The 24,487-nt window shown below is 45.4% G+C and overlaps 1 protein-coding gene across 2 annotated transcripts in view; it reads right to left on the bottom strand.

The window, feature by feature from the left end:
* Positions 1–23,947, bottom strand: part of LOC134031030 (glutamate receptor ionotropic, NMDA 2C-like) — a 48,186-nt gene extending 24,239 nt beyond the window's left edge. For both annotated transcript variants that reach the window (XM_062474500.1, XM_062474501.1), the window contains exons 1-5: positions 23,570–23,947; positions 15,428–15,782; positions 15,141–15,239; positions 1,819–1,884; positions 452–640 (exon numbers count right to left, since the gene is read on the bottom strand). In XM_062474500.1, the coding sequence (XP_062330484.1) occupies positions 452–640; positions 1,819–1,884; positions 15,141–15,239; positions 15,428–15,766 (693 nt within the window). In that variant the 5' untranslated portion in view covers positions 15,767–15,782; positions 23,570–23,947. The remainder of the gene's footprint in view (positions 1–451; positions 641–1,818; positions 1,885–15,140; positions 15,240–15,427; positions 15,783–23,569) is intronic.
* Between the last annotated feature and the right edge of the window lie 540 nt (positions 23,948–24,487).

Genomic DNA, 24,487 nt, shown 5'->3' with positions numbered 1-24,487 from the left:
GTAGGAGGGCAGAGCCAGGCTAAGATGCTACAGCAACACAATCTGATGAGGAAGCAACAAATAGCAGAACACAAGCAGGCATGTAGAAACCTGCAGGCGTGGCCTGGAGCACATGGAAGCACACCAACAACATTAGTACAAAGCCTCGGCTGCTACAACTCCATCCCAGGGGGAACACTGATGAACCTCAAACCTTCACAACCATAGGGAGTACATACTACCCATAGCCTGAACCTCAAACCATCAGAGCCATAAACTTACTCATAGCTTTTGATAATGATAACCAAACAAGAGAGGTAAGTGGTATGATAAGAGTGGGCTACCCGGATCATTCAAAGCTGAACAATTTATTGTTTAACCATGAAATTAGACCCTTTTTACATTTATGGTAACAAGAAGGCAATAAACATGTGAGTTTGAGTAGCCAGACGTGATACAGAATGCAGGCTACCTGCTGGAGCATGCGCTTGGTCCGCAGGTCGTTGGCACCTACAGACATCTCCAGGGTCAGGACGTCCTGCAACTCCCACAGAAAGTAGGAAGTGTCCGTGTAGGAGCGTACATAATCCACAAAGGTGTCGTATCCCGGCAACAGGCTGGTGATCACCACAAACTGGCCCCAGTCGTACTCTTCCATCACCTTCAACAGAAGAACACCATGACACTGATCACATTGAAAGTGAAAGTGTGCTAAAACTTGATAATAGTTTAATGTCAAGGGGCTTATTCTGATTAACTCATGTGCTTGTGATGATTATAATGAGCAAAGTGGTCAATTTAAATGTCGCCACAGGCAACATGTTTCAGTGTAGCAGTGACTTGACCATGTCCTACACAAGGGCTCTATGTGAGAGCCTACTGGACCTCCCATGCAACAGGGATTCTATCAAATTTGAATAGGTATGGAACTCTCCAGTCGTGGTCATGTAGCAAAACTCTACCTTAAACTATTAACCTGACCTTCCCTGTGACACAGACTGTTCCTTGGCATTAAGCACAGGAACACTGTTCCAACTGTGCCTTACAGTCCTTGATTATCTGTAACATACTATAGGCATTTTTGTATGTTGTTTTGGATAAAAAGTATCTACTGAATGTAGAAATGTATATCCTGAAGGGCTGATAATTAATCTATGTCAAAATAACTCTAGTCGAGATGATTGCATATATGAATACCCAACAATCATGCAGGGGAGATAATATGTACGAGGGGAAACAGTCTCCCCATGTGAGAGATTGGATTGAAGTGTGTGGGAGGCTAGAATATAACAAGTGTCTGGCTTCAGCCACCCACTCTGGACCACATCAGGTTGGCCATCGCATCATTTCAGTTCAGTCATCTGCATCCGGAGACTTGGGTATTTAAAGGTGATTTTAAAATATGGTTTGGAAACACATTGATTCACAGTACTGTGCAAAAGTCTTAGGCACTCAAGAATTTTCATGAATATTGTCAAAATGTTTGTCTTCTGCATTTGTGCGGCAACATAAAAGTGCAGTGTTGAGACAAGGTTGGTTTTGTCATTTCATTTCATTATTTCCCAAATAATTTCTTTTGTATTTTCTTTTATTTGTGATAAGACTTTTGGACATTAAATTGGATGCTTGATGACAAAAGATCTAAAAAAGAAATAAAAAATCTAAAATACATGTAGCTGTAATCTTGCTGTAAATGTGAGTCAATCTCGGATGAGATGCCTCCAGGATTCACACACATGTTTAAACTGCACGGCAGCTGCCCCACAGCTACACCAGGAACACTGCACTTACTCCAACAAGTGAGGGATGCAAAGAGGTAGACAGTAGATGTGGGGGCACCTTGAACATGCAGGTGATCTGCTGCTCCAGGGAGGCTCCCATCTGCAGGAAAGTGGATCCTTCAGCCTGAGGAGGGAGCAGGGTTGGGGGAGAGACCAGGAGAAGGGAGCAGGGTTGGGGGAGAGACCAGGAGAAGGGAGCAGGGTTGGGGGAGAGACCAGGAGAAGGGAGCAGGGTTGGAGGAGAGACCAGGAGAAGGGAGCAGGGTTGGGGGAGAGACCAGGAGGAGGGAGACAGGGTTGGGGGAGAGACCAGGAGGAGGGAGAAAGGGTTGGAGGAGAGACCAGGAGGAGGGAGACAGGGTTGGGGGAGAGACCAGGAGGAGGGAGACAGGGTTGGGGGAGAGACCAGGAGGAGGGAGACAGGGTTGGAGGAGAGACCAGGAGGAGGGAGCAGGGTTGGGGGAGAGACCAGGAGGAGGGAGACAGGGTTGGGGGAGAGACCAGGAGGAGGGAGACAGGGTTGGGGGAGAGACCAGGAGGAGGGAGACAGGGTTGGGGGAGAGACCAGGAGGAGGGAGACAGGGTTGGAGGAGAGACCAGGAGGAGGGAGACACGGTTGGGGGAGAGACCAGGAGGAGGGAGCAGGGTTGGAGGAGAGACCAGGAGGAGGGAGACAGGGTTGGGGGAGAGACCAGGAGGAGGGAGACAGGGTTGGAGGAGAGACCAGGAGGAGGGAGCAGGGTTGGGGGAGAGACCAGGAGGAGGGAGACAGGGTTGGGGGAGAGACCAGGAGGAGGGAGACAGGGTTGGGGGAGAGACCAGGAAGAGGGAGACAGGGTTGGAGGAGAGACCAGGAGGAGGGAGACAGGGTTGGAGGAGAGACCATGAGGAGGGAGACACAGTTGGGGGAGAGACCAGGAGGAGGGAGACAGGGTTGGAGGAGAGACCAGGAGGAGGGAGACACGGTTGGGGGAGAGACCAGGAGGAGGGAGCAGGGTTGGGGGAGAGACCAGGAGGAGGGAGACAGGGTTGGGGGAGAGACCAGGAGGAGGGAGCAGGGTTGGGGGAGAGACCAGGAGGAGGGAGACAGGGTTGGGGGAGAGACCAGGAGGAGGGAGACAGGGTTGGGGGAGAGACCAGGAGGAGGGAGCAGGGTTGGAGGAGAGACCAGGAGGAGGGAGCAGGGTTGGGGGAGAGACCAGGAGAAGGGAGACAGGGTTGGGGGAGAGACCAGGAGGAGGGAGCAGGGTTGGAGGAGAGACCAGGAGGAGGGAGCAGGGTTGGAGGAGAGACCAGGAGGAGGGAGCAGGGTTGGGGGAGAGACCAGGAGGAGGGAGCAGGGTTGGAGGAGAGACCAGGAGGAGGGAGCAGGGTTGGGGGAGAGACCAGGAGGAGGGAGCAGGGTTGGGGGATGGACAGAAGAGGTGGTCAAAAACAGATATAATATTATAACATCTAAGTGGTACAGGTTTTAAGATTCAGGAGCAGCAGTGCTCACACTCAACAAGATACTTATGCTAAAGTCTGCTACACACACTCCACACTAAAGGAGATATAGACTATATACTCCACACTGTAGGAGATATAGACTATACACTCCACACTATAGGAGATATAGACTATACACTCCACACTGTAGGAGATATAGACTATACACTCCACACTATAGGAGATATAGACTATACACTCCACACTATAGGAGATATAGACTATACACTCCACACTGTATGAGATATAGACTATACACTCCACACTGTAGGAAATATAGACTATACACTCCACACTGTAGGAGATATAGACTATACACTCGACACTATAGGAGATATAGACTATACACTCCACACTATAGGAGATATAGACTATACACTCCACACTATAGGAGATATAGACTATACACTCCACACTGTAGGAGATATAGACTATACACTCCACACTGTAGGAGATATAGACTATACACTCCACACTATAGGAGATATAGACTATACACTCCACACTATAGGAGATATAGACTATACACTCCACACTATAGGAGATATAGACTATACACTCCACACTGTATGAGATATAGACTATACACTCCACACTGTAGGAGATATAGACTATACACTCCACACTGTAGGAGATATAGACTATACACTCCACACTATAGGAGATATAGACTATGCACTCCACAGTATAGGAGATATAGACTATACACTCCACACTGTATGAGATATAGACTATACACTCCACACTATAGGAGATATAGACTATACACTCCACACTGTAGGAGATATAGACTATACACTCCACACTATAGGAGATATAGACTATACACTCCACACTGTAGGAGATATAGACTATACACTCCACACTATAGGAGATATAGACTATACACTCCACACTATAGGAGATATAGACTATACACTCCACACTGTAGGAGATATAGACTATACACTCCACACTGTAGGAGATATAGACTATACACTCCACACTATAGGAGATATAGACTATACACTCCACACTATAGGAGATATAGACTATACACTCCACACTGTAGGAGATATAGACTATACACTCCACACTATAGGAGATATAGACTATACACTCCACACTATAGGAGATATAGACTATACACTCCACACTATAGGAGATATAGACTATACACTCCACACTGTAGGAGATATAGACTATACACTCCACACTATAGGAGATATAGACTATACACTCCACAGTATAGGAGATATAGACTATACACTCCACACTGTATGAGATATAGACTATACACTCCACACTATAGGAGATATAGACTATACACTCCACACTGTAGGAGATATAGACTATACACTCCACACTATAGGAGATATAGACTATACACTCCACACTGTAGGAGATATAGACTATACACTCCACACTATAGGAGATATAGACTATACACTCCACACTATAGGAGATATAGACTATACACTCCACACTGTAGGAGATATAGACTATACACTCCACACTGTAGGAGATATAGACTATACACTCCACACTATAGGAGATATAGACTATACACTCCACACTATAGGAGATATAGACTATACACTCCACACTGTAGGAGATATAGACTATACACTCCACACTGTAGGAGATATAGACTATACACTCCACACTATAGGAGATATAGACTATACACTCCACACTGTAGGAGATATAGACTATACACTCCACACTGTAGGAGATATAGACTATACACTCCACACTGTAGGAGATATAGACTATACACTCCACACTGTAGGAGATATAGACTATACACTCCACACTGTAGGAGATATAGACTATACACTCCACACTATAGGAGATATAGACTATACACTCCACACTATAGGAGATATAGACTATACACTCCACACTGTAGGAGATATAGACTATACACTCCACACTGTAGGAGATATAGACTATACACTCCACACTGTAGGAGATATAGACTATACACTCCACACTGTAGGAGATATAGACTATACACTCCACACTGTAGGAGATATAGACTATACACTCCACACTATAGGAGATATAGACTATACACTCCACACTATAGGAGATATAGACTATACACTCCACACTATAGGAGATATAGACTATACACTCCACACTGTAGGAGATATAGACTATACACTCCACACTGTAGGAGATATAGACTATACACTCCACACTGTAGGAGATATAGACTATACACTCCACACTGTAGGAGATATAGACTATACACTCCACACTGTAGGAGATATAGACTATACACTCCACACTGTAGGAGATATAGACTATACACTCCACACTGTAGGAGATATAGACTATACACTCCACACTGTAGGAGATATAGACTATACACTCCACACTGTAGGAGATATAGACTATACACTCCACACTGTAGGAGATATAGACTATACACTCCACACTGTAGGAGATATAGACTATACACTCCACACTATAGGAGATATAGACTATACACTCCACACTATAGGAGATATAGACTATACACTCCACACTGTAGGAGATATAGACTATACTCGCCACACTATAGGAGAAATAGACTATACATTCCACACTATAAGAGATTCAGGGCCCTATTTTAACGATCTGAAACGCAAGTATCAAATGTGAAATGCATGTAACTTTGTGGGCGGGACTACGGCGCTGTTGCTATAATACCCGCAGGATAAATGACTCTTGCGTCCGACGCAAATCTAAAATGGGTTGGTCTGAAGTAGCTACATTACTCATAGATGTGGTTTGGGCGTAACTTGTAATAAACCCATCATCTCATATTCCCTTTCAGAGCAGGCGCTCTTGTTCCATGGCGGATTGCTATTATAATGGCGGATTTGCCAGGCGCACGCCAGGAGCGGTTTACAGCCGAGGAGACCGGCGTTCTCGTCAGGGGCGTAAAAGATAGAGAAGTGACATTGTATGGGGAAGGCAGAGCAGTTTTCTCATTGCACTAAGTTGCCCACTCATGCTGCTCATTCAAATTCTTATTCTTATATATATATATTTTAATAGTTATATTTTTAAATTGTTTAGTTCTTAGAATTAGTTGAACCATTGTACTTTTTAACTTAATTTAAGACCTGTATATGTTAACTGTTTGCACCTTCCTGCCACAGTAAATTCCGTGTTTGTGTAACAGGCAAGATGGCGAATAAACCAAATTCAGATTCTGATTGGGATGGGAGAAGAAACCCACCCAAATTATCTTCGGTTGCCACAATTGTTACAAATCAAGTTCACATACATAGAGATTTCTCAGGATAAAAAAAAAATCATTGACATGAAATGTAACACAGCCATACAATAAATCAAAACAATGTAATGTAGCTTCGCAGAAAGAAGACCTTGGCATCACCAGAAGTGCGCACGAGCCAAGCATGCGCCCTTAAAATACTGTAGCATCTGAATAACGCGCCATTGACTTTAGACTACGTTTTCCTGGTCTGTGGCGGAATTGTTTTTCTGAAACTGCAAAATAGCACCAGGGAACGTTTGCACCGGAACACGCCTCCTTTTTCCGCTGAACCGCCCCCGGGAGCGCAAGGTCATTCCCTAATTTACCGATGTGCGTCTGTGGAGGGAAAAGTCCGCTTTGCATCGAGTGCAAACTAGGACTGATACTTACGTTGTTGACAAAGTCAATTGCGCTGGGTTCAAGATAGGGCCCATAGACACACAACAGGAGATATAGACTATAAACTCCACACTACAGGATATATAGACTATATATTCCACACCCCAGCCATCACACAGATCCTCTTCTGTTGGTTTCTTCACTGGGAGACACATCAATGCTCAAGTACTGCTAACCCTTTTACTTTCGTGATTGTGTGTGTGTGTCCTTGAAATAACCTGCCAGAATCAAAGTAGGCTAAGGGCAAAGATAAACGCAGAAAAACTAAGACAGAGAGAAGGAAAGGAGAGGAGGACATCAGAGATGGAGAAAGAGAAACAGAAAGGAATAAAGGGGGGGGGGGTGTAAACCTTTTTGGTTGTTGTCACAAAAGAGAGGTCCTCTGGGATCTTTATCCCAGTTTGGAGTCTAGACACCTCCAGAGACCTGCATGACACAAGAGCACCACAACAACAGAAAACTCCCTCTCACTTTCTCTCTCGATTCCTTTTCAGTCTTTCTTTCTCTCTCTCACTCTCTTTCTCTCTCATGCTTTTCTCTCTCAATCCCTTTCATTCTCTCTCATTCAGCAGCATGGACAGATACTTTGTGGTCTGAACTGTCTCTTTACTATTGCTGAACGGGCTTTACAAGCCAGTAGAATCTTGACTAGTTCTTTACCACTGTTGCTAGCTTTACAAGCTTGCTGTTAAATGTCTCTTGTGTTCTATAATGCTGTTTGGGTCCTATAGTGTTTCAGGTAATATAGGCCCATTTAGGCATGTAGGTATAGGCCTCAGTCCAATATTTAGCTTTTAAATGCTTAGTGTGTTTTTTAATGTATAAACACTTAATGCACACATATTCGTCTACCATTCCATGTACATTTTTGTCTTTATTTTATTTATTCATTTTTGGATAACGTGTTATGTTTCTTATGATGTAGTATTCATCCATGTGTGTGCTTTATAATATGTTGGCACTTCACATTCTCCAGGAGAGTGCTCCATCTCATTTCAGAGAGGTCGGGGGAAGAATTTTCCAGTACTCCTCTATTGGCCCAAATGGTTGATCTAGTCTTTTGCTTCCCTCTGGAAAATTAGTTTCAAACATCAGTGTTTCTTATATACTATTATTATAATTAGACAAATATGCTGTTCTTATTGGTCCAGAGAAGTTTTCAGAAGTCCGAAAAAACTTTTGCAGACTGCTGAACCTTCGCAGAGGTCTGAAAACATTTTTTACGGACCTAGCAACAAGCGGTTGCCTTGGAGATGTAGAGATTGACCATGACAACATGGCGTCTGCTCCAGATTCGTCATGTTTGATTTGGGATTTTCCCACGTATTGTTGTAGTATATAAGAAACCATATATGGACTTTGGATAACGCTGCGTTCACACTGCAGCGGAGCGGGCGGCGCGGGGCGTCGGCTTCCAATTCATTTTCAATGAAACCAGGCGTTGACGCTCGCGTAGGGCATTGTGGGAAGGCGAGCGGAGCGGAGCGTTGGATTTTCTCAACTTTATGTAAATGAGGAGCGTGAAAACGCTAGCGTTGGCCAATCGGATTGGTTTCTTGTTTCTTGTAACGTAGCAACTGTTCGTCATGGTAAACATTTCTAGATTTGACAATTTCAAGATGGAGGAGAAACTTTTCGTATGTGTCTGCACACCCAAGTTACTAATGTGACGAGCCTGAATTTAAAGATTACATTAAACTAATAATGCATGGTGCATGGTTGCCGATGTCGTCATTGTTCCTAGTGTGTTTTTATAGCCTACTTTTAAATTTAGTCTCGTCACATTACGTGACTGTTCTGTGCCACTGCTAGCTCGCTAGCCCAGCCTACAAACGACTGGTTGAGTGACCGGTGGCGTAACATGTATTCTACTGTAATCTTGCACTAGTAAAATCTTGCACTTACATAAATGTTGTGTAAAAGTGGTATTTTGATTGATATTGTGAGTACATGAACCCAAATCTGCACGCTTGGCCATGACTACAACAGTGACCTTAGAGAACTACAACTCTGTATTAACTTGTCTAACACGCCCCCGAGCGTGGTGTACTGTGGGAAGGCAAGCGATGCAGAGCGTTAAAAAACGCTGCAGTGTGAACGCAGCGTAAGTCTGCAAATGCTTTGTCGCTTCGATTTGTTAAAACGTTTGTTGACCGAGACCGTAGGTTGAGTCCACACAGACCGTAGTCCACATTTGCAGTTTCTATACCCTACCCCCTTCTTCCCCTCTGACTGTGTTGTGTTGATTATCTGTCTCAGTCTTTTTCATTTTGTCTCTCTCTCTCCCTTTCTCAATCCCTTTAATTCTCTTTCTGCCTTTCCTATCCTGTCACTTACTCTTTCCCATAGGAGTAAGCTACACACTCACAAATAATCTCACAAGGGCATACATTTGCTATGAACATTGATGGAACACTTTTCAGGCTTTTCACTTTAAGTGAATGTTTAAGAGGCATTTGAAAACTGATTTGTTTTGGTACAGAAAGACAATGTTAGCATCCACTTATCCAACCTCCTGAAGAGCCAACCTCCCCCACATCAAGATTTACTTGTTGAATACATTTACATGTAAAAGTTATTAAAGCAGCTGAAAAGTTAACATAGCCTTGGTGTGAAGAGTTGCCTTCAGGTAAGACACTATGTTCAGTAGCTCGCCTCACTCACTCAGCAACCTGCAAACAAACTGAGACTCCTCCTACCTTCCCAATCAGAAGGAGCAACAAAGCGTTCACTGGTTCCTGACTGGTTCAAAGTGTGAGCAAACAGAAATAGTACCCACTGATCAAGATAGTTGGGGACATGTCTCTCTGTCTCTCTTCTGTTCGGTTTCCCACAATTCAGTGAGCTTCATCTCCCTCCGCCCTAAAGCTGAGGCCCCAGAGGACACAAGCTGCTCTGCTCTACACACCCGCACGAGTGTCACTGCTCTCCCTCTCTTTACTCTCCCTCTCCCCGGATCTTTGAAGTGTGACACACACACAGACGTAATTAGCTGCCCTAGTGCAGGGGTGGTGATGTGACAGGATATGGTGGAGATGGTTACAGCTCACACACTCCTAAGTCCCTCTGTGGGCTCAGTGGAGTAGATGTCCCACTCCAGAGAGATGGCAGTCTGGAGGAGGGTCACACACGTGCGCACACACACACAAACACATAGGTTTGTTTTTCAATCCTAGTGGGGCCCGACTATTCACTCCAGATCCAAATCATGGCATCTCTAACCACTAACCCCTACCTAACTGTAAAACTCCCTGAAACAAAGGAAAATGGGCCCCACAAGGTCAAGTTGTTCATGTTTCACTATACCTGGGTAGGGTAGTTACAGAAAAGAACACAAACATTCAAAACTAAAAACAGTTCCATGTGGTCAAATAAGATTTGTGAGAAGCCTCAAAAGGACATTCAAATAAATTTGGTGGGTAGATTGATGATTGTAGATTGATGGCTGACAATCTCCCCTTCCTTACTGATCATTCATATTTTTACCAACTGAAGATCTTTTATCAGCTTCCTTGACCAATCCCAAAGCAATCTCTGAGCCATTGGAAATGAACTCTATATTTCAAATGATGGTCTGTGTCTGTACCACTGTAAATGGCAGATTAAAATGGGTCATTCTGTGATCGTTTGTGAAGACTTGCTTGACATCATCTCTATGGTTTTTGACTGAGATGTTTAGCGAGTTTTGGGAAATAAATTCCCACTGTGGGCTGTTGGTGACCTGGTTTGTGGAATTATGGGTGTGATTTCTGGACTGTGTGGCCGAGCAAGGGAGTGAGAGGGAGAAACAGGTTGTGTGTGGACACAGCCTGACCTAGATACATACACTCATGGATCATTGGGCTTTCAGTTGGATCAGTTTAGCTCATTGCATCACACACAGATTCTATCAGAGTCTGGGCTTATTAAATATCTCGATATTACAAAATGAGTCACAATGAAACCAAGCCACAAGCAACACTTTTGGGTTGGAATCATATCAAAATGAATCCACACAGAAACAGCATAATATTTGCTAGTGTATAGACTTCTATGTTTCTGATTCTGCCACTGTGTGCACACAGTGAGTGTTCACTGGTTGTTCACTGTTGTGGAGATTCTCCCCTGGGGGAGGGAACTTTCTCTCAGTGCGTCCTGGTGTCGACCAGCATCAGTCCCATGGCACCACATCTGCATACAGTACTGTCTAATGATCCCCCAGCAAACAGCCATGAGTCAATGCCAGCCACACACACGTGCACGTCCACACAGACATAAACATTACCTTGGAAAAAAATTACTTGTTTTTCCACACTCGCTCTCTCATTTTCATTTGCTTGAAACGTCCATAACCTGATGTAAGATACACAGTTCCTTTTCTCTCCTCAACCTTTTCATATTTGTGTCAACCTCCCATCCTTTCTCCTGTGAAGCACAGATCACTGACAGACACCATAAATAGGAACCTCAGATGTGCTTCAGCTTCCTTTTGAAAAAACAGCATCAAACGTGCTAATCATCATCACCATCTTCATCCTCATCATCAGTCTATTGATAATCAAGCACTATTGAGGCCTTTCATCCTTTTATAGGAAAGACACGTTTCCCACTCCACTCCACCTGTTCTGTGGTGTTGGATCCCTTTGACAAGCTTTTACACCCAACAAAGGACCTAAGAGACAGAAGGTGAACTCAGAAAGGCTGAACTCATCGTTCCAGGAGTACATTTAGTCATTTAGCAGACGCTCTTATCCAGAGCGACTTACAGTAAGTACAGGGACATACCCCCCGAGGCAAGTAGGGTGAAGTGCCTTGCCCAAGGACACTACGTCATTTGGCACGGCCGGGAATCGAACTGGCAACCTTTTGATTACTAGCCCGCTTCCCTAACCGCTCAGCCACCTGACTCCACATGGAGAACTGTCACACCACAGTATTTGAATTTAGTAGTGGCAGTTTGGCCTACTCTTCTTGTGCAAACTCCTCAAATTGTCCAAGATTTGAAGACTACCTTACCCCTACTGCTGTTTTCAGATGTTCTCACAGGTTTCCAATCGAATATAAATCTGGGTTCATTGTTGATGACTTCCAGCCCAGCAATCTGTCCTGAACCACTCATGGGGGATTCTGAAGTGTGTTTGTGGTCACGGTCCTCCTGGAAGACTCGTTCCAACTCTCATGGAGACCAGCTACTAAGTTCAACCTGCTTCAAACCTGCTGTGTTTGTATTCCCATCATCAGGCAGTGTGCCAAGCAGCCCAAATCTCCTAGCCTTGTGACCTCCTTGTTTGGCTGTTCTGAAGGTGTTTACTTTGAATACTTGTTCGTTTTCTGTTAACATGGCTCTTATTTGGTCTCGTCTATTGTCTGGACATTCAACCCCTAAACATAAAGGTTTGTATATTTTTTCCATTCTCACAGCAGCATACATAGGGACACAAACCCAAAAGAGCAAGCAACTTAAGACAGAAAAGTTTAATTACAAAGTCAAGGTGAATCACAGTATTGCTTCTAAAGGGCGGGAAAAATTGTATCCATTTTGTAATCAATTAAATTGTTATTTGCGGAAGGCATGGTGCTTTTTTATGTGATTGTGAGACATCTTGTGTAAAGGCCGATTTATACTACTCCGTTTTCACAGAAACGGACACAGGGAACGCCCTCTCTGATGTGGAACGCCCTCTCTGAGCCCCTCGGAGAGCTCTATGTGCACCTCCTGATTTTCCTGACTATCCGTCCGTCAGTCCGTCATTTTACGGATACCCCTTGGCTGTGATTGGTCCGTATTAAGAACCACTTGCGTCGGGGGCAGGGTTGCCGTGACCAACAAGACAAACAGAATCCTTTGACCCCCATTGCTGTAAGTTTTTACAATTCATATTTCAGCTAAACAGTACATGTAAATCAGCATCTGAATTAAAATGTGACGAGAAATGGGCAGTGTAGTTGCTGAAAATGTGCTTATTTTATTGATGAAACGGCTAATCTGTAAATTTGCTCAGACTTTTCGATAACCTAGCTAGCATCGCAGTGCATCGCCACCTACTCTTCTGGCGGTGAATTGTTTTCAGCACCCACAGCCTTCGGAGTACTATAAATTCAAATAATCCGTCCGACTCTGTCCGTCTGTCTGTAACGGAGTCGGAGTAGTATAATTCGGCTTTAAGGTTTATTGGTCGACAGTTAGTCGTAATGTGGTCCTTGTCAATGAATACAGTAGGCTTCAATGGAAAGTAGGCTTCAATGGAAAGTAGAGAAAATGACAGGAGAGGAGAGTGAATGAGGAGAGGTCCCAGAGAGAGAGTTAAGTGCCTGAGTGATGGCTGCAGTGGGGAGTCGCTCTGTCCTCCAGGCTCTAATTAACAGTTTAATGGAGTCCTGGAGCTGAGAGGAAGCCATAGACGTCTCCTAGACACGTGGGCACGCAGACACACACGCAGATACAACCCTGCTTTCTGCTCTCGGGGCCTGGGTCCACAGTAATGAATTCAGCCCTCTCACAATAGGACACAAAACTGTTCCAAAATGTGAAATAGAGGGGGATGGAGATGAAGCTGGAGGAGGGTGGGAGGGAGTGGGATGGAGGAGGGTGTAATAAAGTAGAATGTTGAAAAGAAGAATAAGTGAAAGACTAGGTTTGTAACAAAGATGGCAGAATATGGTCAGATATGGATGGAGGAGCGATAGGATAAAGCAGAGGGTAAAAGAAAGATGGAAAATAAGTCAGAGTAAAAGTCCTCTCAGATTTCTGTCTGAAAAAAGAGAGATGGTTCTGTGAGGAACATAAACTCAGCCTCTAGGCTCCTGTCAGTAGTACTTCATCTGAACGTATCTCTCTCTCTTTCTCTGTCTTTCTCACTCGCTTGCTCTCTCTACCTTTCACAATCTCTTTCTCTGCCTTTCATTCTCTCTCTCTCTCTTTCTCTCTCTCTCTCTCTCTCTCTAGCTCTCTCTCTCTCACACACACAACTTTACACTGACAGGCAAATCTTTCACCGCCTGTGGCTATATCTTACTCTTTTTGATCTCTGCCTGTATCACAAAACTTGCAGAGAGAATCCAGATTTAACAGGCTACATTAAATGGATCACATGGTTTACATTCTGTAGTGTAAGCATATGCTACACTTCCCAACCCACCACTACCTGAAGGGTTGTGTATCATTCAGAAGTCTACCCTGAGAGTGTGTGTGAGAGTTTGTGTCTGTGTAACTGCATGTGTGTGTCTGTGTGTGTATGTGTGGATGTGACTGTCTCTGTGTGTGTGTGTGTGTGTGTGTGTGTGTGTGTGTGTGTGTGTGTGTGTGTGTGTGTGTGTGTGTGTGTGTGTGTGTGTGTGTGTGTGTGTGTGTGTGTGTGTGTGTGTGTGTGCGTGCGACTGTCTGTGTGTACTGTACACACGTGTTTGATAGAGAAAGCTTTCTGCCGGCTCCAGCTATAAATACAGGGTGTTAATGAAGGGAGTTACCACATCACATCCTCTACAGAGAGGGAGTGATGAGGTGCGGAGAGTCACTCTCAATTCCAGAAAAAGACCGGATCCCATCACATCCATCACCTGACCTTGTTAGGTGCTAAATAAACAGCTCAGTGCTCTCCATCTCCACTCTTCAGAGGGATACATTGTAAATCATTCAATCCAAATGTTTTCAAGCGTACAGGAAGGATTAGTTGAAGCCTTTCTGCTCTTGTGATTTCCATCTGCTGGTTTCTCAGCAGAACCTTCCCTGACTGGCGGCGCTGCACTCTCATCTCTGCACTCACTACCCAGGTTTCCTACTTGAGTTCTGCTTGCCAAAGGACTTTTGAGTTCTACCTGAGTAATCTAAATGTTAGCTTTATGATGTACCATACAGTGGAACCTACAATGCCATCAGGCTGGCTTTCCTTTCATTGGCTTTCCATTGTTAAGGGCTTTGAGAAAGACAATCAGATTGTGACTGGTTTCTGCACCCTTATAAATCATCTGACAAATCTGCTGTGTTTCACTACAGGAGAGAGCATACCTTGTGAGGTATCACTACAGGAGAGAGCGTACCTTATGAGGTATCACTACAGGAGAGAGCGTACCTTGTGAGGTATCACTACAGGAGACAGCATACCTTGTGAGGTATCACTACAGGAGAGAGCGTACCTTGTGAGGTATCACTACAGGAGACAGCATACCTTGTGAGGTATCACTACAGGAGAGAGCGTACCTTGTGAGGTATCACTACAGGAGACAGCATACCTTGTGAGGTATCACTACAGGAGAGAGCATACCTTGTGAGGTATCACCACGGCGGAGCCTCCACTGACACCCACAATGGGCAGGGCCGTCTGAGTGGACAGAAAGTCCAGGATCTGCGCCACCTCTGCCACCTGAGAGAGAACACACCTTCATCAGCATGTCACACATGGTATACACCCACCCTATGTAACCCACCACACAGAACAAAGAAGCTGGCTAAGTCAAAGCAGTAAGCCTGCAGAAGTCATCTGTAGTCTAAAACAGCCCAGAGGAGAATCCTCTCTTGTGACACCTGCAGTGGACCCTGGCTGTGTGTCACCTGAGGCCCCGCCCCCGAGCCCACGTCATCCTCAAACACCACGCCGTGCAGCCGCTCCGTTGCCATGGTCTCACAGAGGCGCGTGAGGAGGTCGCGGGGGTTGGTGTCGTTGACGAGCACGGTGACAGGGTTGACCTCCAGGGGCAGGTCAGAGAAGTTCTCTCGGCTCACCCGACCTCTGACCTCACTCTGGTAGGTGGAGCCACTGAACACCACCGCCACGTTGATGGAGGGGTGGAGGGTCAGGGGGCGGGCCCGCAGACAGGACGGGGAGGAGAGGAGGAGGAGGAGGAGGAAGAGAAGAGGAGGGTGAAGAGACTGTCCCGGACGAGTGGCCATGTCAGCCCCCTACTTCCTGTAAAGATTGTTGGATGAGGGAGTGATGGAGACAGGGAGGAAGTAGGGTGGGAGGGAGAGAGGGGTTAACCTTTTCATGTTCCTGTTAAATTTGCCTGAAAACGCCTAAACAGCATACCCAAAGTAAATTGGAAGCTGTTCTTGAACCATTTGGAGTACATGCATGTAAATGATCTCTTTTGAAAGCTGACACTCTGAAGTTATGTCCCCTGTTGTCAGGACCCCTGTCAGTCCTTCTAGTGTTGAGTAATAGAAGCTTGAACACAAGGAAAGTGAAAATTTCTATTTCCGCCTAGATTTTGTTTTGAAAACAGAGGCCTGAATAGGCCTAGAGGTGGTAGGTATTATCTGGAAGACTAAATTGGACCACAGGTTGAAGCCTTACCCAATTAAAATCAAAAGTCAAACATAATACCACAATATATTCATATTTGACACATGTTTTTATAAGAGTACATCCAGGCATTTTCTAAAAGGGTCTTTTGGAGACTCCAAAATGACCCTTTGTAACCAAGGTCAAGGTCAAATAAAAAGGTATTATTTTTCATAATTGTTATCTCTAATGAAAGGTGGTACTTAGAACTATCATATATAATAGCTAAATCCCTAATTAGTAATACTGAAACACAAAAACTGAAGCATGAACACATTGGAGTGCTTTATCTGATTCCAAGGATTGGCGCACAAAGAACACTGATTCTGTCAACCATATTGCGCAATCGACTGTTATTTTGAAGGCTCCACAGACGCATACAAATGAGGTATTGGCATTTTCAGCTAGCTGTCAGCTACAAGGCTAACGAGCTAATTTCAGAGCCAGTCGAAGCCAGTTCGAGAAATTTGTTTAGAACGAGTGTGGGGGGGGGGGCGGGGGGGGGGCAGGACGCACAGACCTAGTTGGCTTTAGAGGGCTGTCAACGGGGCATGGAAGCTCCTATTGGGTCGAACAAGGTGTCAATCAAAAGGGGAGGGTTCAACGGACATTTTGAGACCTTCATTTTGTAAATACTCCGTTGATAAATCTGAGAAAATAACACTTTTATGTGAACAAGTTGTTTCTTCCGTCGGCTAACTTGCATAATGAAACAAAGGATAATGGCTATTCATGAACGTAAAACATTGTATTTGGACGAATTACTTTACATGGTTAGATACTTTGAACCCTTGGGACTTACGCAGATCAAGTTTTGATGGCATGATTTGCACACCTGGACCTATTTGAACAACTTAGGGTGAGTACAACTTTTTTCTTTGGCATTGTTGAAGGAATGTTCACCGGAAAAAGACGTTGACTTTGCTTGCTATTGCGACTTGATCTTGAATTGGTTTATTTCAATGGAAGCACAAGAATCGTAGCTTTCCAACGATGTATAACATGTGTAGCGTCTAAAAAATATATTTTTTAGAATTTAGTGCGTCGTAACTGAGGAAGGGGGAGGCAGCATTTTTGTCTCGCGAGCGAAACAGGAGCGTAAACAGGTTAAAAAAGGTTAATTTTCACTTCACTTTGTTCAGATAGTCTCACATTCAAGGAAGCTTTCCTCTAAAGGTATTTATAACTTAATGTGTGTGTTTGAGTGTGTGTGTGTGTGTGTGTGTGTGTGTGTGTGTGTGTGTGTGTGTGTGTGTGCTTAATCCCATATACTATAATCCTTACACCGGTGTCATGAATGTAATCACCTCTACTCAACTCACCCTCAGCTCACACACAATGACACAAAAATGTGCACACACACAGGAGAGACAAACTAACCAGACACACACAGGAGAGACAAGCTAACCAGACACACACAGGAGAGACAAACTAACTAGACACACACTGGAGAGACAAGCTAACCAGACAAACTAACTAGACACACACAGGAGACACAAGCTAACCAGACACACACAGGAGAGACAAACTAACCAGACACACACAGGAGAGACAAACTAACCAGACACACACAGGAGAGACAAGCTAACCAGACACACACAGGAGAGACAAACTAACCAGACACACACAGGAGAGACAAGCTAACCAGACAAACACAGGAGAGACAAACTAACTAGACACACACAGGAGAGACAAGCTAACCAGACACACACAGGAGAGACAAACTAACTAGACACACACAGGAGAGACAAGCTAACCAGACACACACAGGAGAGACAAACTAACTAGACACACACAGGAGAGACAAACTAACTAGACACACACAGGAGAGACAAGCTAACCAGACAAGCTAACCAGACAAACACAGGAGAGACAAACTAACCAGACACACACAGGAGAGACAAGCTAACCAGACACACACAGGAGAGAAAAGCTAACCAGACACACACAGGAGAGACAAACTAACCAGACACACACAGGAGAGAAAAGCTAACCAGACAAACTAACCAGACACACACAGGAGTTACAAGCTAACCAGACACACACAGGAGAGACAAACTAACAGACAGACAGGAGAGACAAGCTAACCAGACAAACTAACCAGACACACACAGGAGAGACAAGCTAACCAAACCAGCTAACCAGACACACAGGAGACAGAAGCTGACCAGACACACACAGGAGAGACAAACTAACCAGACACACACAGGTGATACAGGCTAACCAGACACACACAGGTGATACAGGCTAACCAGACACACAGGAGAGACAAGCTAACCAGACACACAGGAGAGACAAACTAACCAGACACACACAGGTGATACAGGCTAACCAGACACACACAGGTGATACAGGCTAACCAGACACACAGGAGAGACAAGCTAACCAGACACACACAGGAGAGACAAGCTAACCAAACCAGCTAACCAGACACACAGGAGACAGAAGCTGACCAGACACACACAGGAGAGACAAACTAACCAGACACACACAGGTGATACAGGCTAACCAGACACACACAGGTGATACAGGCTAACCAGACACACAGGTGATACAGGCTAACCAGACACACAGGTGATACAGGCTAACCAGACACACAGGTGATACAGGCTAACCAGACACACAGGTGATACAGGCTAACCAGACACACAGGTGATACAGGCTAACCAGACACACAGGTGATACAGGCTAACCAGACACACAGGAGAGACAAGCTAACCAGACACACAGGAGAGACAAGCTAACCAGACACACAGGAGAGACAAGCTAACCAGACACACAGGAGAGACAAGCTAACCAGACACACAGGAGAGACAAGCTAACCATAGTCAGGACATGCCGAGGAGTTGGAAGCAGCTCTGAGATGTTGACTGCTAGATATCTAGTCTTTATATCTAGTCTGAACATCAGCTCCCTCATCAAGAAAGCACAACAGAGGATGTACTTCCTTCGGCAGCTGAAGAAGTTCAACCTGCCAAAGACAATGATGGTGCACTTCTACTCAGCCATCATTGAGTCCATCCTCACCTCCTCCATCACCGTCTGGTACGCTGCTGCCACTGCCAAGGACAAGAGCAGGCTGCAGCGTATCATCCGCACTGCTGAGAAGGTGATTGGCTGCAATCTGCCTACCCTCGAGGACCTGCACACCTCGAGGACCCTGAGGCGAGCGAGGAAGATTGTGGCCGACTCCTCCCACCCTGGACACTCCCTGTTTCAGTCACTCCCCTCCGGCAGAAGGCTGCGGTCCATCAGGACCAATACCTCACGCCACAAAAACAGTTTCTTCCCTTCCGCTGTTGGCCTCTTCAACAAGGCCAAGGGACCACACTGACTCTAATGACTTCCTGCTTAAAACACACTGCTTTTTGCACTACATTACATAATTGTATCTTGTACATTTGTATTTTTTATAATATTTGTATGTTTGTATTTTTATATTGTAATTTACGGCAACTTATATTTTATTTTATTGTATATTTAATTCAATTCTAATCCCATTTAGTACTGCTAGTTTATGTACCCTTAGTATAGATAGTCCACATATTAACATTTTTGGTCCCTATATGTTTATTGTATGCACCTTCCTGCCAAAGCAAATTCCTTGTCTGTGCAAACTTTCATGGCGAATAAATCCCATTCTGATTCTGATTCTGATCTAAAATTTAGTTTCTCTTTTCAATACTTAGAAACGTCCCCTAATAATCCCTCATTATGGACAGCGAGTATCAAACAGGTGGGCTTTGATGAAGGGTGAGCTTTGATGAGGCTTTCATGTGACTGGAAGGTGTCGTCCTCCAGGTACACATTCTGTGGCTGTTAGATGTTCTGTAGTGACCACGTGGTTGATCTGTGTCTAGTCTGTGATCATCAGACACATCTTTCTGTACAGGACCACCAGCCCTCCTGCCTGCATGTTCTCATCTCTGGCATCAAACATGGCTGGCTCCTCCTCTCCTCTCAGACACCCAGCTGAGCCCGTAGCTACAGAACCATGCTCTCACTACAGTCCAGGTTTGAACTGGTGAGAGGCTATATGGATCAGAGGGGATGACTGGTGTGATGTAGACCATATTATTGATCCTTCAGAGAAAGGCATTAAGGACCACCTCATCCTTCTGTCTACCAACCAACATGTTTTTTCTACATGGTTATCTACAGGCATGTAAATTATGCTGAACCTGTCACAAATTCATCTCACAGGTTGATTATGAGTAGAAGCCAGTTTGAGGGGAGCTGTTGAGGGGTTGTTGTCGGTGTGAGAAGGTGACGTCAGTAGAGTGAAGAAGAAACAATACACTTCAGAGAGAAGAAGAGGTGGAGGTGGAGGAATGAGAGAGGGGGAATGGAGGAGGAAGGAGAGAGGGGATGGAGGAGGAGGAAGGAGAGAGGGGGAATGGAGGAGGAAGGAGAGAGGGGATGGAGGAGGAGGAAGGAGAAAGGGGGAATGGAGAAGGAGGGAGGAGAGAGGGGATGGAGGAGGAGGAAGGAGAGAGTGGATGGAGGAGGAGGGAGGAGCGAAGGGATGGAGGAGGAGGGAGGAGAGAGGGGATGGAGGAGGAGGGAGGAGAGAGGGGATGGAGGAGGAGGGAGGAGAGAGGGGATGGAGGAGGAGGAAGGAGAGAGGGGATGGAGGAGGAGGGAGGAGAGAGGGGATGGAGGAGGAGGAAGGAGAGAGGGGATGGAGGAGGAGGGAGGAGAGAGGGGATGGAGGAGGAGGAAGGAGAGAGGGGATGGAGGAGGAGGAAGGAGAGAGGGGATGGAGGAGGAGGAAGGAGAGAGGGGATGGAGGAAGGAGGAGAGAGGGGATGGAGGAGGGAGGAGAGAGGGGATGGAGGAGAGAGGAGAGAGGGGATGGAGGAGGAGGAAGGAGAGAGGGGATGGAGGTGGGGAGGGAAGAAGAGGAGAATGAGAAAAGTAGCAAATTATGCAAAATAAACTAGAAATTAGAGGCTGATTTGAGAAGTGGAAAAAGCAGTTAAAATATGGTAACACTGTAATCTCAATGGAAGTCTACGTAATGTACCTCAGATTATGTGTGTGTTTGTACGCGCTGGCTACAGATTAGGAGTATTACATTGTCTGACACTAGGATTATAAACAGTCGACCAGGAGATAAAAAACAGTCAAAGACATGCTGAACATAGCATTACAACAGTGCTGAGACTGGTCTGAATGAGCCAGGTTAGGAGCACTTTAAAGGAGTTTAATAAAAGGGTTTATGAGATTACCATCTGACTCTGAGTTTATAATCACGTCATAAAAACACTCCCACACTCCGACGCTTCAAATCAATTACGCTGAAGCATTCTCTCTACAACACACACAAACGTTTGCATCATATGTGTGGACATCTGTGTCCGACCAGGCCTTTGTGTTAGAATCTTTTTCAGTATCGCCATGGAAGTGAGTGGGTCCAGATGGCGAAGGCTCCGTAATGAGGGATAAAGATTCTTGTCTTGGGCTCTACCTGCGTCAGCGCACAGCCATACAGCCACACACACACACAGCCACACACACACACACAGCCACACACACACACAGCCACACACACACACACATACAAACAGCCACACACACCCACAGCCACGCACACACACACACAGCCACACACACACACAGCCACACACACAGCCACCCACACACACACACATACAAACAGCCACACACACCCACAGCCACGCACACACACACACAAACAGCCACACACACACAGCCACACACATATGTCAACCAAACACACACAGGCGTACACACAGGCGTGTGCATACACACCCTCAGCGTTTATCAGACAGATACATATACCCTACATGCTGTGTGCGCCCATGTGTCTCTGAGGGCCTCATGTACTAATGCTTTTGCGCCCATTTCAGGCGTATTTGTTTCGCAACGTGCGCGTAAAGGCATGGCGAGGTATGTACAAACATGATGGCGACATAGGCCAAGGAGACGAGCTGCCGTTTGCCGCAAGGATCACACTTTTTCATTTGAGTGAACACTAAATCATTAAGCGTTACAGATTAAGCATCCATGCAATATACATTTTTTGTGTCGGTGTGGAATTCCGGCCTTGTATAATATTTAAATTCGCTGTTACCTCATGAACAAGCACATCAACTTCGTTATCACTAAATCTTTGTTTTCGCTGTTTTGACTTTGGTGGCTGATCCATGATAGAAAGAGAGAAGGAGGCCCTTTCAATTGCACGTTTTAAATGCTCGCAATGTCAATATAGTGAGTGGAGAAAGGCGCTGATTACCCGATGAACTGCAGGGTTGGTCAATACGACGTAGGCTGAAGTATCACAGCGTGCACTGTCTGCGGGTTGGCCATGGCGCACATAACGCTACGTTTCCAAATGTACGTACATGAGGGCCTGAGTGTCTGAGGCTGGTGTTCCCCCGGGGACCAGCTCTGCTGAACGCCACCTGCAGATCTCAACATGCTGAACGCCTCCTGCAGATCTCAACATGGCTGTGGAGGATCTTGCTCATGAAGATTACTGGAGATCCATCAACACGTCAGTTTAAGGGAATCACAACTCGTACTCTGACATTGTCAACTCATCTCTCCCTCCTCCTTCATCCCTTCCTTCCAGACTTGTGGTAAAGTATTTGACAGTCCGTGGTGTATGTATACAGAATGTGTCAAATAAATAACATGAACACACAAAATACTCTGCAAAGCTTCTTCAACATCCTTATGACACACTCTTGTTCACTTTGGAATCACACTGTTTAGCATGATTGGACTTGTAAACTTGAATGGTACATTGTTGGGCATATCAAGTGTGATGATGATGTGATTGATTACCCCAAACACTAAAACACACTCATCAAAACCTGCAGACACACACACACAGACAGGGGCACAAACACACACACACACAGACAAAACCCCCACACACAGAGACAGACACACAAACACACACATAGACACACATACATGCCCAGAACATACATACTCCACACTTAATACAAATTACACAACTCTCATGGAGCTAAACAAACGGACATACACAAGCAGACACATTCGGAAAACTGTTAAGATACCAAACAACAAGACAGTAAGTTACAATAAGCTTTCCCCTGTTAACACCAGAAAGCAATCTCACCAGGAATCTATCTCTCCACAACTAGGCTGCCGCCAGGTTTGACCAGTAACACACACACACACACTCTCAGTGACTCCATCAAGCTCACAGTAGAAATACAAGAAAAGAGGGAAAAGGGAGGAAACAAGGAGAAATAAGAGAGAGAAGAAAGAAAGAAAATATAAAGGGAGAAAAAGAGAATGAGGGTTAGGGGCAGAGGGAGAGAGAGAGACAAGTAGACAGAGAGAGACAGAGAGAAAGACAGAAAGAGTGAGAAAGAGAGAGAGAGACTGTATTAGGGTTAGAGAGACTATATTACCTGTGCCGACTGTCTTTGTTCGACTGTAGCTCTCTGCGTTTCATCCTCCTGGTGTTCGTCCTCCCTTCGTGTTTCACTGTTTAGTCTCTCCTTCTGTTGGTGTCCTACCACCCTGCCTCCTGTTACAGCACTTGTAGGAATGATCTGGTGACCAAGAGAGCATTCTCGCAAGTGTGTGTGCTTGTTTGCTTGTGTACATGTGTGTATTGTTGAAGTGATGGCTTGCATGCTCTTAAAATGAAAACCACAGAATTGTGCAAGCATAAGGACATTGCGTTTCTGTGTGTACGTGTGTAAGAATGCACCTGTGTATGTGTATGTGCACGTGCTTCCGTGTGTGTGTCTGAGGTGAGGACAGTGAGAAGGACAGGACAGGAGGAGGAGAGGGCTGTCCATACACCCCTGCACAGAGGGAAGGTGTGAAAACTCAGATGAGCAGCCAGCTGTGTGTGTGTGTGTGTGTGTGTGTGTGTGTGTGTGTGTGTGTGTGTGTGTGTGTGTGTGTGTGTGTGTGTGTGTGTGTGTGTGTGTGTGTGTGTGTGTGTGTGTGTGTGCGTGTGCGTGTGTGTGTGAGTAAGTATGTGTGTTTTGGTAGAGTAGAGTCACAGTTTATTTCTCTGTCTCACTTGGTCAGTGTCCCAGCACCCTGAAAGCTGACAGACAAGAACGAAGGAGAGGACCAGGGGAGGGAGAGCATGGGTAAGACCAGTCATCATGCTGCTGCTGAAGTTTCTCCACCTCTGCTTCTCTCTCTCTCTCCAGCAGAAACAAAAACAATCCATGGAAAGTGGAGATCAGTTTGTTCTCTTCCTCTGTTTTCCCTTCTTGCACCTCATCAGGTTTGGTGTTGGGTTGCTCTGCTGGGGTCAGGGTGTTCCCGGGCGTCCTGTAGGTGTGGGCTGAAGTAGCCCAGGGGAC

The sequence above is a fragment of the Osmerus eperlanus genome, chromosome 12, assembly GCF_963692335.1.
Source record: "Osmerus eperlanus chromosome 12, fOsmEpe2.1, whole genome shotgun sequence".
Lineage (NCBI taxonomy): Eukaryota > Metazoa > Chordata > Actinopteri > Osmeriformes > Osmeridae > Osmerus > Osmerus eperlanus.
Note: the sequence above shows the minus strand (reverse complement) of the source record. Positions and strands in the feature narration are given on the sequence as shown.